The 13579-nt window shown below is 45.2% G+C and overlaps 1 protein-coding gene across 1 annotated transcript; it reads left to right on the top strand.

Moving 5' to 3' along the window:
* The first annotated feature begins 980 nt into the window (after positions 1-980).
* On the top strand, positions 981-5552 carry LOC137356766 (probable G-protein coupled receptor 139). The gene is made up of 2 exons (XM_068022522.1): positions 981-1092; positions 4654-5552. The coding sequence occupies exons 1-2, from the start codon at positions 981-983 to the stop codon at positions 5550-5552; spliced, it is 1011 nt and encodes a 336-aa protein (XP_067878623.1).
* The last annotated feature ends 8027 nt before the right edge of the window (positions 5553-13579 follow it).

The raw sequence follows: 13579 nt of genomic DNA, 5'->3' as shown, positions 1-13579 counted from the left end.
ATTAATGATATAGATGAGGAAATAGTCCATAAGGCTAATGGGATCAAGCGATATGGGGAGAAAGCGGGAACAGGTTACTGAGTTTGGATGACCAGTCATGATCGAATTGAATGGCAGATCAGGCTCGAAGGACCGAATGGCCTGCTCCTGCTCCTATGGTTCCGTCATATTGAATGGTGGGGCAGGTTTGAGGGGCTGAATGGCCTACCGCTGATCTTATTTCTTCCTTACTTGTGTTCATATATTCTCTCCCTTTGCTCTCTCTCTCTCTCCCATCTCTCTCTGTAAGTACAGCCTCACTCTGTGACTCCCGCTGTTGAGTCTATGGATTATAGATCCACTCTGTGACCTCCCTGTGAAGTCTCTGTCGATGCAGACTCGCTCTGTTAGCACCCCTTGGTGTCCCTGTAAGGAGAAACTCTCTCTGTTTCTTCCACATGGAGTCTCTGTAAGGATACACCCTCTCTGTGATCTCCCCCTGTGCAGTCTCTGTTCAGGACAGGCCCATTCTGTGACTCACCCCGTGGAGTCTCTGTAAGTACAAACTAACCCTTTAGTTTCTCTGTGTGGACAGATGCACTATGCGACTCCCCTGTCGAGTCTTTGTACGGAAGGACCTAATTTGGGAATCCTTGCTCGATTTTGCTGAAGCTTTGAAATATATTTTCTGTGATGTATGAATTTTAAATTTACATCTAGTTCAATATATACTTTGGTACAGAACGGGTCAGATTGTAAGGGGTTAACTGAACTTGTTTGCTCAATGAGTGTAATTGGAATAAATAGCCGCATTAACAACGTTTCGATGAGTCTGTTTGTTCAGCAACTGTAATTAATGCCAGTTGCAATAACAACTAATGCTCTCCCTCAAGGATTTCTCTCTGCCCTAAATAAGGGTTTCCCTTCACTGTGTCACCTCATACCATCCACACATTGCCTCCAGCAGAAATTCCAACAGCAACTTACACAGAAGTGAAGCTATGGATCTGACCAATTTTTTTGCATCTTATAATGAAGATCTGCGAATAAAAAGAATATTTCAGAATATTGAAAAGATTTACTATCCCACCCTTGCTGCTGTTAGTGTTCCTCGTAAGTATCAATGTCCAGTTAGTAATTTGACAAGCCATGTTACACTGTAATATTAATTTGGTTATCAACATAGCGGGCTTAATTATTAATGGTATTCTATGTTTCAAATTGTTTCCTCTTTATTCACACATGAGTCATTGTATAAAGATGTCTGTACTTTCTTGCTACTGTTGGTACCTTTGGCATGTCTCTATATCCAGATGTTAATGCTATAAACCATGTTTAACTCTGTGTCTTGCTTTGTCATTCTCCATCCCATCCGCACTGTGTGATATCGTATTACTAAGGTTCCGATGTTCTATATCCAATTCAAGTAGTGGCTGTATATTAACGAATTTCATTCTGCCATCGATTCTGAAAATCTGTAACAGTTCAGATGATTTTTTCATGGTTTTGGAGACATGTCACCAAATCTCGGAAGATCACCGACCTGAAACATAACTCTCTTTCTCTCTCCCCAGTGCTGTCGTGCACTTTTCTTTTCACTAATGCTCAGCCTGCTTCCTTATTCAGTACCACAGGATCAAATTCTGGCAGACCCCACATATACACACTTACATCTTTACATGTCTGAAATATCATTCATTTGCAGTCATTGTCTCTTTTTCCACCATCTCCAGTTCTCCATTCGTGTTACTACATCTGACTGTTAAACTAGGATTACAAGATTAACTAACATTTGTATACAATCGTCACTGTTCAATGCATTTATTTCCAACCACTGTTATGGATTAACCATTGCATATACAATTTGATCCCATGCCAGTCCAGCACAATTCAGTCGAGGCCCATATTTTATTGTCTGCTATTCTGTGTTCATGTAGAAAATCCACAAGTCACGAAGTAGAAGATTGAAAATTTTCCGTTTGTGTTCAGATAATTCACAACAATGTATTTTTGGTACTTTGTCTGTTAGTTAAATTGTATCATCTGGATGCTGATAAGTGCATCCTCAATGAGATCAACATTATTTTAGTATTTAAGCTATTTACCCTTTATAGCTGAAGTCTTATCTGGGGATTTACTTATTAAGCAATTAGAAACATAGAAAATAGGAGCAGGAGTAGGCCATTCGGCCCTTCGAGCCTGCACCGCCAATATTTACGATCATGGCTGATTGTCCAAACTCAGTACCCTGTTCCCGCTTTGTCCCCGTATCCCATGATTGTAACTGTTGCATGTCAAAGTTGTGTTATCTGTCACAAACATCTTTCACTCTAAAACAATGGATATTCAAACCAGGAGCAGGAATTCAATTGGGATTTCCCTCTCCCTAACACAGGGTCACATAAGCCTCTGATACCGTTCCAAATGCTGACTCAACTGTGCATGCAAAAAGCTTTCTGAGAGGTTCAGGCCTTTTGTGAACCTGAAAATGGACCTATCGTTTAATCTCTCATTCATCAAAAATCTGTTACTTTCATGTATTGTCTTCATTCATTTACTGACTCCACAGTAGTTTACACATTAGTCCTGTACTCAGATCCACAGGTAATTGAATTGGATTATGTCATTGAATGTTGGTTACGGGCAGACAAGTGACAGATTCAGTTGAATCCAAATCAATGTAAGATGATGCATTTTGACAAAATGGATAGGAAGAGGCACATAGACTAAATGGTACTGTTATAACAAGTTAGCAAGAACAGATGGACCTGGGGGTTCATGTGAATTGATCTTTGAAGGTGGCAGGACGTAGAGAGGGAGTAATGAACACTTTTTTTTAGAACATTACAGCGCAGTACAGGCGCTTTGGCCCTCGATGTTGCGCCGACCTATGAAACCATCTGACCTAAGCTATTCCATTTTCATCCATATGTCTATCCAATGACCACTTAAATACCCTTAAAGTTGGCGAGTCTACTACTGTTGCAGGCAGGGCGTTCCACGCCCCTACTACTCTCTGAGTAAAGAAACTACCTCTGACATCTGTCCTATATCTATCACCCCTCAACTTAAAGTTATGTCCCCTCGTGTTTGCCATCACCATCCGAGGAAAAAGACTCTCACTATCCACCCTATCTAACCCTCTGATTATCTTATATGTCTCTATTAAGTCACCTCTCCTCCTCCTTCTCTCCAACGAAAACAACCTCAAGTCCCTCAGCCTTTCCTCGTAAGACCTTTCCTCCATACCAGGCAGATCCTAGTAAATCTCCTCTGCACCTTTTCCAAAGCTTCCACATCCTTCCTATAATGCGGTGACCAGAACTGCACGCAATACTCCAGGTGCGGCCTCACCAGAGTTTTGTACAGCTGCAGCATGACCTCGTGGCTCCTAAACCCGATCCCCCTGCTAATAAAAGCTAACACACCATATGCCTTCTTAACAGCCCTATTAACCTGGGTGGCAACTTTCAGGGATTTATGTACCTGGACACCAAGATCTCTCTGCTCATCTACACTACCAAGAATCTTCCCATTAGCCCAGTACTCTGCATTCCTGTTACTCCTTCCAAAGTGAATCACCTCACACTTTTCCGCATTAAACTCCATTTGCCATCTCTCACCCCAGCTCTGCAGCCTATCTATGTCCCTCTGTAACCTACAACATCCTTCGGCACTATCCACAACTCCACCGACCTTCGTGTCATCCGCAAATTTACTAACCCACCCTTCTACATCCTCTTCCAGGTCATTTATAAAAATGACAAACAGCAGTGGCCCCAAAACAGATCGTTGCGGTACACCACTAGTAACTAAACTCCTGGATGAACATTTGCCATCAACCACCACCTGTCTTCTTTCAGCTAGCCAACTTCTAATCCAAAGCACTAAATTACCTTCAATCCCATACTTCCGTATTTTCTGCAATAGCCTTCAATGGGGAACCTTATCAAACTCCCTACTGAAATCCATATACACCAGTATCAGGGATCTTGGGCTTCATAAATACAGGGAGTTGGTACAAAAGCAGGGAGGCCATGCTGACTCTTTATAAATCTCTGGTTGGGCTGCAGCTAGCGTATTGTGACCAGTTCTGCTCGCCACAATTTAGGAAGGATGTGAGGGTCCTTGAGCAGGTGCAGAGGGGATTTACCAGAATGATTCCAGGGATGCGGGATTTTAGATACAATATTAGGTTGAACAAGCTGTGGTTGTTCTCCTTGGAGCAAAGGAGTATGGGGGAGATTTGATGTAGGTGCACAAGACCCACTACTTAATGGTACAAGGACCAGGGAACATTAATTTAAGGTTTAAGGAAACATACAGAGGGGAAAGCGAGGAGAAGGTTTTTTATGTCAGTGTGTGGTAATGACCTGAAGCTCACTGCATGGGTGGGTGGTGGAGGTGGAGAAAGTCAATGATTTCAAATGAATATTTGGTGGATACTTGAGAGAGATAAACATACAGGGCTACAGTGATAGAGCCAATCAATGGCACTGCTCTCTGGAGAACGAACATGAACTCGATGGGCTGAACTGCCTCCTTCTGTGCTGTTTTCACTCCATGACTAGCACTCGATAACAATGAATTGCACGTTTCACTGAAAATGTCAACACTGTTTTTGCTCCTAGCCTGATGTATACCTTCTCTTCTGTTTATTTCCTTTCCCCACAGTTAACTTACTGACGATTGTTATCCTGTCTCGGGGGAAGTGTGGTCTTTCTAAATGTGTCACTCGCTACCTGGTGGCCATGGCAACGGCAGATCTACTGGTTGTTATCCTTGACCTGATATTGAGACACATTCCCATTGTTTATCACGAGCATTTTCTTTTCCTGGTGTCCATTCCCGTGTGCAATATCCATATGGCCCTGCTTTATGCAGCTGCAGACTGTTCTGTCTGGTTCACTGTCACTTTCACCTTTGATCGATTTGTAGCCATTTGTTGTCACAAGCTGAAAACTAAATATTGCACCATGAAAAGGGCAACTTTGGTGTTGGTAACTGTGACAGTGCTGAGCTGTTTAAAGAACATCATCTGGTATTTTATGTATCTAGGACACTATCGGCTTTTGAATAACCCCGTGTTTTGTGCAGCAGATCTGACTAATAGTTATTTAGACCTATGGGGGACAATTGAAATCATTCACTACATTCTTACCCCCTGTGTCCCATTTGTTCTGATTCTGCTGCTCAATGCTTTAACCGTCAGACATATTTTAGTGGCCAGCAGAGCCCGAAGGAGACTCCAGGGTCACAGCAGTGGGGAGAGTCACAGAGACCCAGAGATGGAGAGCCGAAGGAAATCGATCATTTTACTCTTTGTTATCTCAGGGAATTTCATACTGTTATGGACACTGTTTATGGTGGCTTCTATACGTAACCGAATGAGTGATTTGGGTTATGTGGTATATCGGCCTTATTTACTGCAAGAAATAGGCTTCATGCTGCAACTCCTGAGTTGCTGCACAAACACTGGTATTTATGCCGTCACCCAGACTAAGTTCAGAGAGCAGTTAATGAATGTGGTGAAATATCCCTTTACTCTAATTGTTAAATTGACTAAACGATGAGAAGAACTGAAGGTTTCCCAGCATTCGAACCCGAATCCTGCCTCATATTATGCCTGACCCATTCACCCACGTTGGTCCAGTGATACAGGTTAATATTAAAATCCTCACTGACATATTCTGTAACCCACTGTCTGAGACGCACTGTGAACTGTAAAACACTCCCACTGACCTCCGACATATTATTACCCTGATGGAGAACACAGGAGAATATTAACAGACTCACTGGGACACTCCGTCATTATTATCATACGACAGGGGTGAACTGTGATCGATCAAAACTCCCAAACACACCTGCCTGACATTTATTATGAGAGTGAGGGAAACCCTCCTGTAAATATTAGTCCAGTCTCCAAATAAGTATTAACTAAGTCACAGAAATCCCTGCAAATTTTAAAACAGCACTAAAAATATTTTTTGTGCCCTTAATTTCTCCCACAAAACTAGAATAAATATTTCCACAATTATAGAATCACATATTTCATAGGAACAATCAACCATGGCTTTCCCCGAGAGTCATAGAGTTGTAGATTTATACCGCACCGAAACAGACTCCTCAGCCCATCGTGTCTGTGCCAGCCATCAATCACCTATCTATTCTAATCCCATTTTCCGCACTTGGCCCGTAGTCTTGTCTGCTGTGGCATTTCAAGTGCTCATTAAATGCTTCTTAAATGTTGTGAGGGTTCCTGCCTCTGCCACCCCTTCACGCAGTGCGTTCCAGGTTCCAACCACCCTCTGGGTGAATTTTGTTTCCTGCAAATATTTTCTAAACCTCCTGCCCCTTACCTTAAATCTATGCCCCCTCATTTTTGACATCTCCGCTCAGGAAAAAGTTTCTTCCTATCTAACCCATCAATGTCCCTCATACTTTTGTATACCTCAATCAGGTCTCCCCTCAGCCTTCTCTGCTCTAAGAAAAACATCCCTCGCCTATCCAGTCTCTCTTCATAGCTGAAATGCTCCACCCCAGGCAGCATCCTGGTGAATCTCCTCTGCACCCTCTCCAGTGCAATCACATCCTTCCGATAGTGAGGTGATCAGAACTGTACACAGTACTCCAGCTGTGGCCTAACTAGTGTTTTATACAGCTCCATTATAACCTCCCTGCTCTTATATTCTATGCCTCGGCTAATAAAGGCAAGTATCTCATATGCCTTCCGAACCACCTTATCTAACTGTGCTGCTGCCTTCAGTGATCTATGGACAAATATGACCCTCTGTACTTTCTAGGGTCCTACCATCCATTGTATATTCCCTTGCCTTGTTAGTCCTCCCAAAATGTATCACCTCACACTGCACAGGATTAAATTCCATTTGCCACTGCTCTGCCCACCTTACCAGCCCATCTATATCGTTCTGTAATCTAAGGTTTTCCTCCTCACTATTTACAACACCACCAATTTTCTTGTCATCTGCAAACTTACTTATCATACCTCCTATATTCTTATCTAAATCATTAATGAATAGTACAAACAGCAAGGGTACCAGCACCGATCCCTGCGGTACACCACTGGTCACAGGCTTCCAATCGCAAAAACAGCCCTCGACCATCACCCTCTGCCTCATGCAAACTAAGCCAATTTTGGATGCAAATGCCAAATTGTCCTGAATCCCATTGGCCTTACCTTCTTTACCAATCTCCCCTGCGGGATCTTATCAAAAGGCTTACTAAAGTCCATGTAGGCTACATCAACTGCTTTACCCTCATCTGCACACCGAGTCACATCCTCGAAAAACTCAATCAAATTTGTTCGACATATTCTCTCCCTGACAAAGCCATGCTGGCTATCCTTGATTAATCCCTACCTCTCCAACTGGAGATTAATCCTGTCCTCAGAATTTTTACCACTGATGTTATGCGCACTGGACTGTAATTACCTGCTTTATCCCTATTACCCTTCTTGAATTATGCTACCACATTCGCTGTCCTCCAGTCCTCCAGCACCTCTTCTGTGACCCGAGAGGATTTGAAAATTTGTGTCAGATCCCCTGCAATCTCCCCTCTTGCCTCACTTAGTAGCCTGGGATACATCTCATCGGGGCCTGGGGATTTACTCACTTTTATGCCCGCTAAAACCGTAAATACATCCTCCCTTTCAATGCTAATTTGTTCAAGTATATCACAGCCCCCCTCCTGATCGCTACACCAACCTCGTCCTTCTCCACAGTGAACACCGATGAAAACTAATCATTTAAAATCTCCCCAGTGTCCTTCAGCTCCACACACAGCTTTCATTTTGGTCCCTAATGGGCCCGACTGTTTTCCTGGTTATCCTCTTGCCTTTAATATACTTATCAAACACCTTGGGATTTTCCTTTATCTTGCCCGCCAGTGTTTTTTCATTCCCTCTCTTCGCTCACCTGATTATGTTTAAGTACCCCCTCGACACTTTCTGTACTCCTTTAGGGACTCCACTACCGTGTCTTCTATCAGGAGTACGTAAAGGGGTCAACAAAGAGATGTGAGGCTGAGGTTGGGCGCCTGGAGAGGGAAATGCTCGACTTGGGGTCATCTCAGTCAGGCCATTATGGACCCGGCCCTGTGGCAAGCAGACAAAGTGAAGAAGGGCGTGCTGAGGATCTGCAGCTTCTCGGGTCCCGAGGTGCATGTATAAGATCGAGGACCCTCATCTTGGATGATCTGGAGCGTGCCTCACACTTCTGCTAATTGCTGGAAAAATGATGTGGCTCATTGTGCTGCTGACTGACGACAGGTCCTCCATCACGATCAGGGTCTCGTGGTCGATATCTATTACAACAAGTTGTTCTCGCTGGGCGGGTGGAGCGAGGACTCCAGTAGTGTTTATGGGAGGGCCTCTTGAAGGTCAGCCCAGGGAGAGCCAAAAGACTGGAGGAACCGTTAACATTGGCAGGGCATCACGGGCATCCACCACCAGCTCTCGCGGGGCAAATGCACAGGGCAGGACTGGCTGACCATGGAGCCCTTCCAGGTTTTCTGGGAAGTCCTGGGGTCGATTACCCGTGGAAAGGGAATTGAACGGGAAGATGCTCCATTTGTGGTGCAGGGCAGTCATCATCCTACTGCTGAAGAGGGTTGATCTCCACTTGATTAAGAACTGGCTTTCGGATTCCCTCTACAGAATGGTTTGCAAGATCGTTGCCTGGACTATGTCCACTAGCCTGGGCTCTGTGCTGGCCCATATAATCCACCCGGTCCATCCTGGACAATATCCACCTGATCCAGGAACTGATCCATCTTTAGGAGAGGACTGGTCAGTCTCTCACTGTGACCCCTCACTGGGAGAGACACACACTATACCGATGCAGAAGTCGACTTCACAGTGTGAGCGACTCACACTTGAACACAGGGGCACCTGTTACAAACGGCGACTCCACATTGAGAGCGGCTCACACTGTGCACAGGGGCACCTGTTACATAGACTGACTCCACATTGAGAGAGGCTCATTCTGCACACAGGAGCACCTGTGACATAGGCCGACTCCACATTGAGAGAGGCTCATACTGTACACAGGGGCACCTGTTACATAGACTGACTCCCCATTGAGAGGCTCATACTGTACACAGGGGCACCTGTTACATAGACCGACTCCACATTGAGAGAGGCTCAAACTGTACACAGGGGCACCTGTTACACAGACTGACTCCACATTGAGAGAGGCTCAAACTGTACACAGGGGCACCTGTTACACAGACTGACTCCACATTGAGAGGCTCATACTGTACACAGGGGCACCTGTAATATAGACCAACGCCACATTGAAAGAGGCTCAAACTGTACACAGGGGCACCTGTTACACAGACTGACTCCACATTGAGAGGCTCATACTGTACACAGGGGCACCTGTTACATAGACTGACTCCACATTGAGAGAGTCTCATACTGTACACAGGGGCACCTGTTACATAGTCCGACTCCACATTGAGAGAGGCTCATACTGTACACAGGAGCATCTGTTACATCGACCGACTCCACATTGAGAGGCTCATACTGTACACAGGGGCACCTGTTACATAGACCGACTCCACATTGATAGAGTCTCATACTGTGCACAGGGGCACCTGTTACATAGACCGACTCCACATTGAGAGAGGCTCACACTTGTACACAAGGGCACATGTTACAAAGACCGACTCCACATTGAGAGAGGTTCATACTGTACACAGGGGCACCTGCTATAGAAGCCGACACCACAATTGGATTGACTCACGCTGTGCATAGGGGCACCTGTTACACAGGTCGACACCACACTGGGAGAGATTCATACTCTGCGCAGGGATAGCTGTTATAGCAGACAGCACCACACTAGTAGAGATTCCCACTGTACAGAGCGACACTTGTTGCACAGTGTGATCCCTCACTGGGTGATCCGCACACTGTTATGCACAATTATACAATTATACACAAAATTATACTGCTCACAGGGAGATATATCTGCTGTCCAGAGGGGCACTTGTAACAGAGTCCTGCTGCTCACTGGGAGGGACACACTGAACAGAGGGGCACCTGTTACAAAGGCCCACACTACACTTGGAGAGACTCACACTGTACACAGAGAAAGCTTTTACAGAGGACGATTCCACACTGGGAGAGATTCCCACCATACACAGGGATACTTGTTCCATAGTGCAACTCCTCACTGACAGGGACACACTTTGTGCACAGGAACAACTGCTACAAAGGCCAACACCACCCTGGGAGAGAGACACACTGTGCAGAGGGGCACCTGTTACAGAGACACCTCCAAACTGGGAGAGATTCCCACTATACTCAGGGATACCTGTTACGGTGTGTTCCCTGACTGGAAGATCCACACACTGTTAATAAGAGCACCTGTTACAAAGGCCGACTCCACACTGGGAAATACACATACTGTACACAAGGGCATTTGTTGCACAGTGCGACCCCTGCACTGGGAGACACATACACTGTACAAAGAGAGATATGATGCAGTGGCCTTCGTCACAGTGGGACAGTCTCCCACTTCTACAGAGGGACACCTGTTACAGAGATCCATTCCACACTGGGAGAGGTTCCCACTATAAGAAGGGACACTTGTTACAGGGTCCTACTGCTGACTGAAAAGGGCATGCACTGTTCAGAGGGACACGTGTCACAGAGGCCAAAACATACTGGGAGGGTCTCACAGATTATACAGTGTTAGGGGGAGGTTACGGCAGAGTGATATTGTCACTGGACTAGTAACCCAGTGACCTGGGTATTGCTCTGGGGGCATGGGTTCGAATCCCACCACAGCAAAAAAATAAAAATTGAATTCAATTAATAAATCTGGAATTAAAAGCTAATCTAATGATGGCCATGAAACCAATTTCGATTGTTGTAAAAACCCAACTGGTTCACTAATGCCCTTTCGGGAACAAAAATCTGCTGCGTTTACCCAGCCTGGCCTACATGTGACTCCAGGCACACAGCAATGTGGTTGACTCTGAAATGGCCTAGCAAGCCACTCAGTTATACCTAACCGCTACAAAGTCAATAAAGAACACAATAAAGGCACAGTGGCGCAGTGGTTAGCACCGCAGCCTCACAGCTCCAGGGACCCGGGTTCGATTCCGGGTACTGCCTGTGTGTGGAGTTTGCAAGTTCTCCCTGTGTCTGCGTGGGTTTTCTCCGGGTGCTCCGGTTTCCTCCCACAAGCCAAAAGACTTGCAGGTTGATAGGTAAATTGGCCATTATAAATTGTTACTAGTATAGGTAGGTGGTAGGGAAATATAGGGACAGGTGGGGATGTTTGGTAGGAATATGGGATTAGTGTAGGATTAGTATAAATGGGTGGTTGATGTTCGGCACAGACTCGGTGGGCCGAAGGGCCTGTTTCAGTGCTGTATAATCTAATCTAGACAGACTACCCAGCATTCAGCTAGGCACTGGAACATAACAATGGCAAACCCAGCCCTGTCGACCCCGCAAAGTCCTCCTTAATAACATCTGAGGGCTTGTGCCAAAGTTGGGAGAACTGTCCCACAGACCAGTCAAGCAACAGCCTGACACAGTCATACTCACTCCTTGATCAGACTGAATTTCTTTGAGCAAGCTGTACACAATTGGGTGAGTCCCTCAACCACAGATTAGTCAGTAATTGTCCCTCAGGGTATGGCGTCTGGGAATCAGTTGGATACATCCATGATGGTTGAAAGATATTGATAACCTATCCTGGGTTTTGGGGAGGGATCCCACACAATCAATTAGAACTCTACTGAAAGGTTCATGGAAAGCAGGAATGGCGATCAATGGAGCAGGTTTGATTTTAGGTTGTAGTTTCTCAACAACTTGGCAGGTATTGCAAAAGTTAACCACATCATTGTGGATTCCAGGGACTTGCTCCACATGACAGCAGCGGTTCAAGAAGGCTTCTCAAGGGCAATTAAGGTTGGGCAATAAATGCTGGCCGAGCGAGCGATGCCCACATCCCATGAATGAATAAAAAAAACCCTGATGACACAAAGATATGAAAGTACGTTGTGAAGAGGACACAAAGAGCCTACAAAGGGATATAGGTACGTTCAGCGAGTGGGCAAAGTTCTGGCAAATGGAGTAAATGTGGGAAAGTGTGAAATTGTCCATTTTGACAGAAAGAATAAAAAAGAAGCATATTATCTAAATGGTGAGAGACTGCACAGCTCTGAGATGCAGAGGGATCTGGGTGTCCTAGTGCATGAATCACAAAAGGTTAGTATGCAGGTACAGGAGGTAATTAGGACAGCTAATAAAATCTTATGGTTCCAAGAGGAATTGAATATAAAAGTAGGGAGGTTATGCTTCATTTGCACAGGGCATTGGTGAGACCACATCTGGAGTACCATGTAAAGTACTGGTTTCCTTATTTAAGGAAGGATGTAAATGCATTGGAAGCATTTTATGAAGGTTTACTAGATTGATAGCTGGAATGGCTGTATTGTCTTAAGAGGAAAGGTTGGACAGGCTAGGTTTGTATCTGTTGGAGTTTAGAAGAGTAAGAGGCGACTTGATTGAAACATACAAGATTCTGAGGGGTCTTGACAGGGTGGATGTGGAAAGAATGTTTCCCCTTGTGGGACAATCTAGAACTAGGGGGGTCACTGTTTAAAAATCAGGTGTCACCCATTTAAGACAGAGATAAGGAGATTTATTTCTCTCCCAGAGGGTCGTGAGTCATTGGAACTCTCTTCCATGAATGGCAGTGGAAGCAGTATTTGAATATTTTAAGGCAGATAGAGCACTGAAACAGGCCCTTCAGCCCACTGAGTCTGTGCCGACCATCAACCACCCATTTTTACTAATACTACATTAATCCCATATTCCCTATCATGTCCCCACCTTCCCTCAATTCTCCTATCACCTACTTACACGAGGGGCAATTTACAATTGCCAGTTTACCGATCAACCTGCAAGTCTTTGTAAGTGGGAGGAAACCGGAGCACCTGGCGGAAACCATGCATTCACAGGGAGAACTTGCAAACTCCGCACAGACAGTACCCAGAACCGAACCCGGATTGCTGGAGCTGTGAGGCTGCGGTGCTAACCACTGCGCCACTGTGCCACCTGTAAATATAGATAGATTCTTGATTCAGCAAAGGGGGAAGGTTATTTGGGATCGGTGGGAATGTGGAGTTGAAGTTACAATCAGATCAGCCATGATGTCATTGAATAGTGGAGCAGGCTTGAGTGGCCGAGTGGCCTACTCCTGTCCCTAATTCGTCTGTTGGTACATTTGTATGTATGAAGGTTATGAATGGGGTGCCAATTCTGCAGGCTCCTTTGTCCTGGATATTGGCAAGCCTCTTGAGTGTTGCTGGTGTTGCACCCATCCAGGCAAGTGGAAAGTATTCCATCACTGCCTGCATGGGGTTTGCAAGTTCTCCCTGTGTCTGCGTGGGCTTCCTCCAGGTTCCTCCCACAGCCAAAAGACTTGCAGGTTGATAGGTAAATTGGCCATTATAAATTGCCCCTAGTATAGGTCGGTGGTAGGGGAATATAGGAACAGGTGAAGATGTGGTGGGAATATGGGATTAGTGTAGGATTAGTATAAATGGGTGGTTAATTGTC

This window comes from Heterodontus francisci, chromosome 46 (assembly GCF_036365525.1).
Source record: "Heterodontus francisci isolate sHetFra1 chromosome 46, sHetFra1.hap1, whole genome shotgun sequence".
NCBI lineage: Eukaryota > Metazoa > Chordata > Chondrichthyes > Heterodontiformes > Heterodontidae > Heterodontus > Heterodontus francisci.
This window is presented reverse-complemented; position numbering and strand designations above follow the sequence as displayed.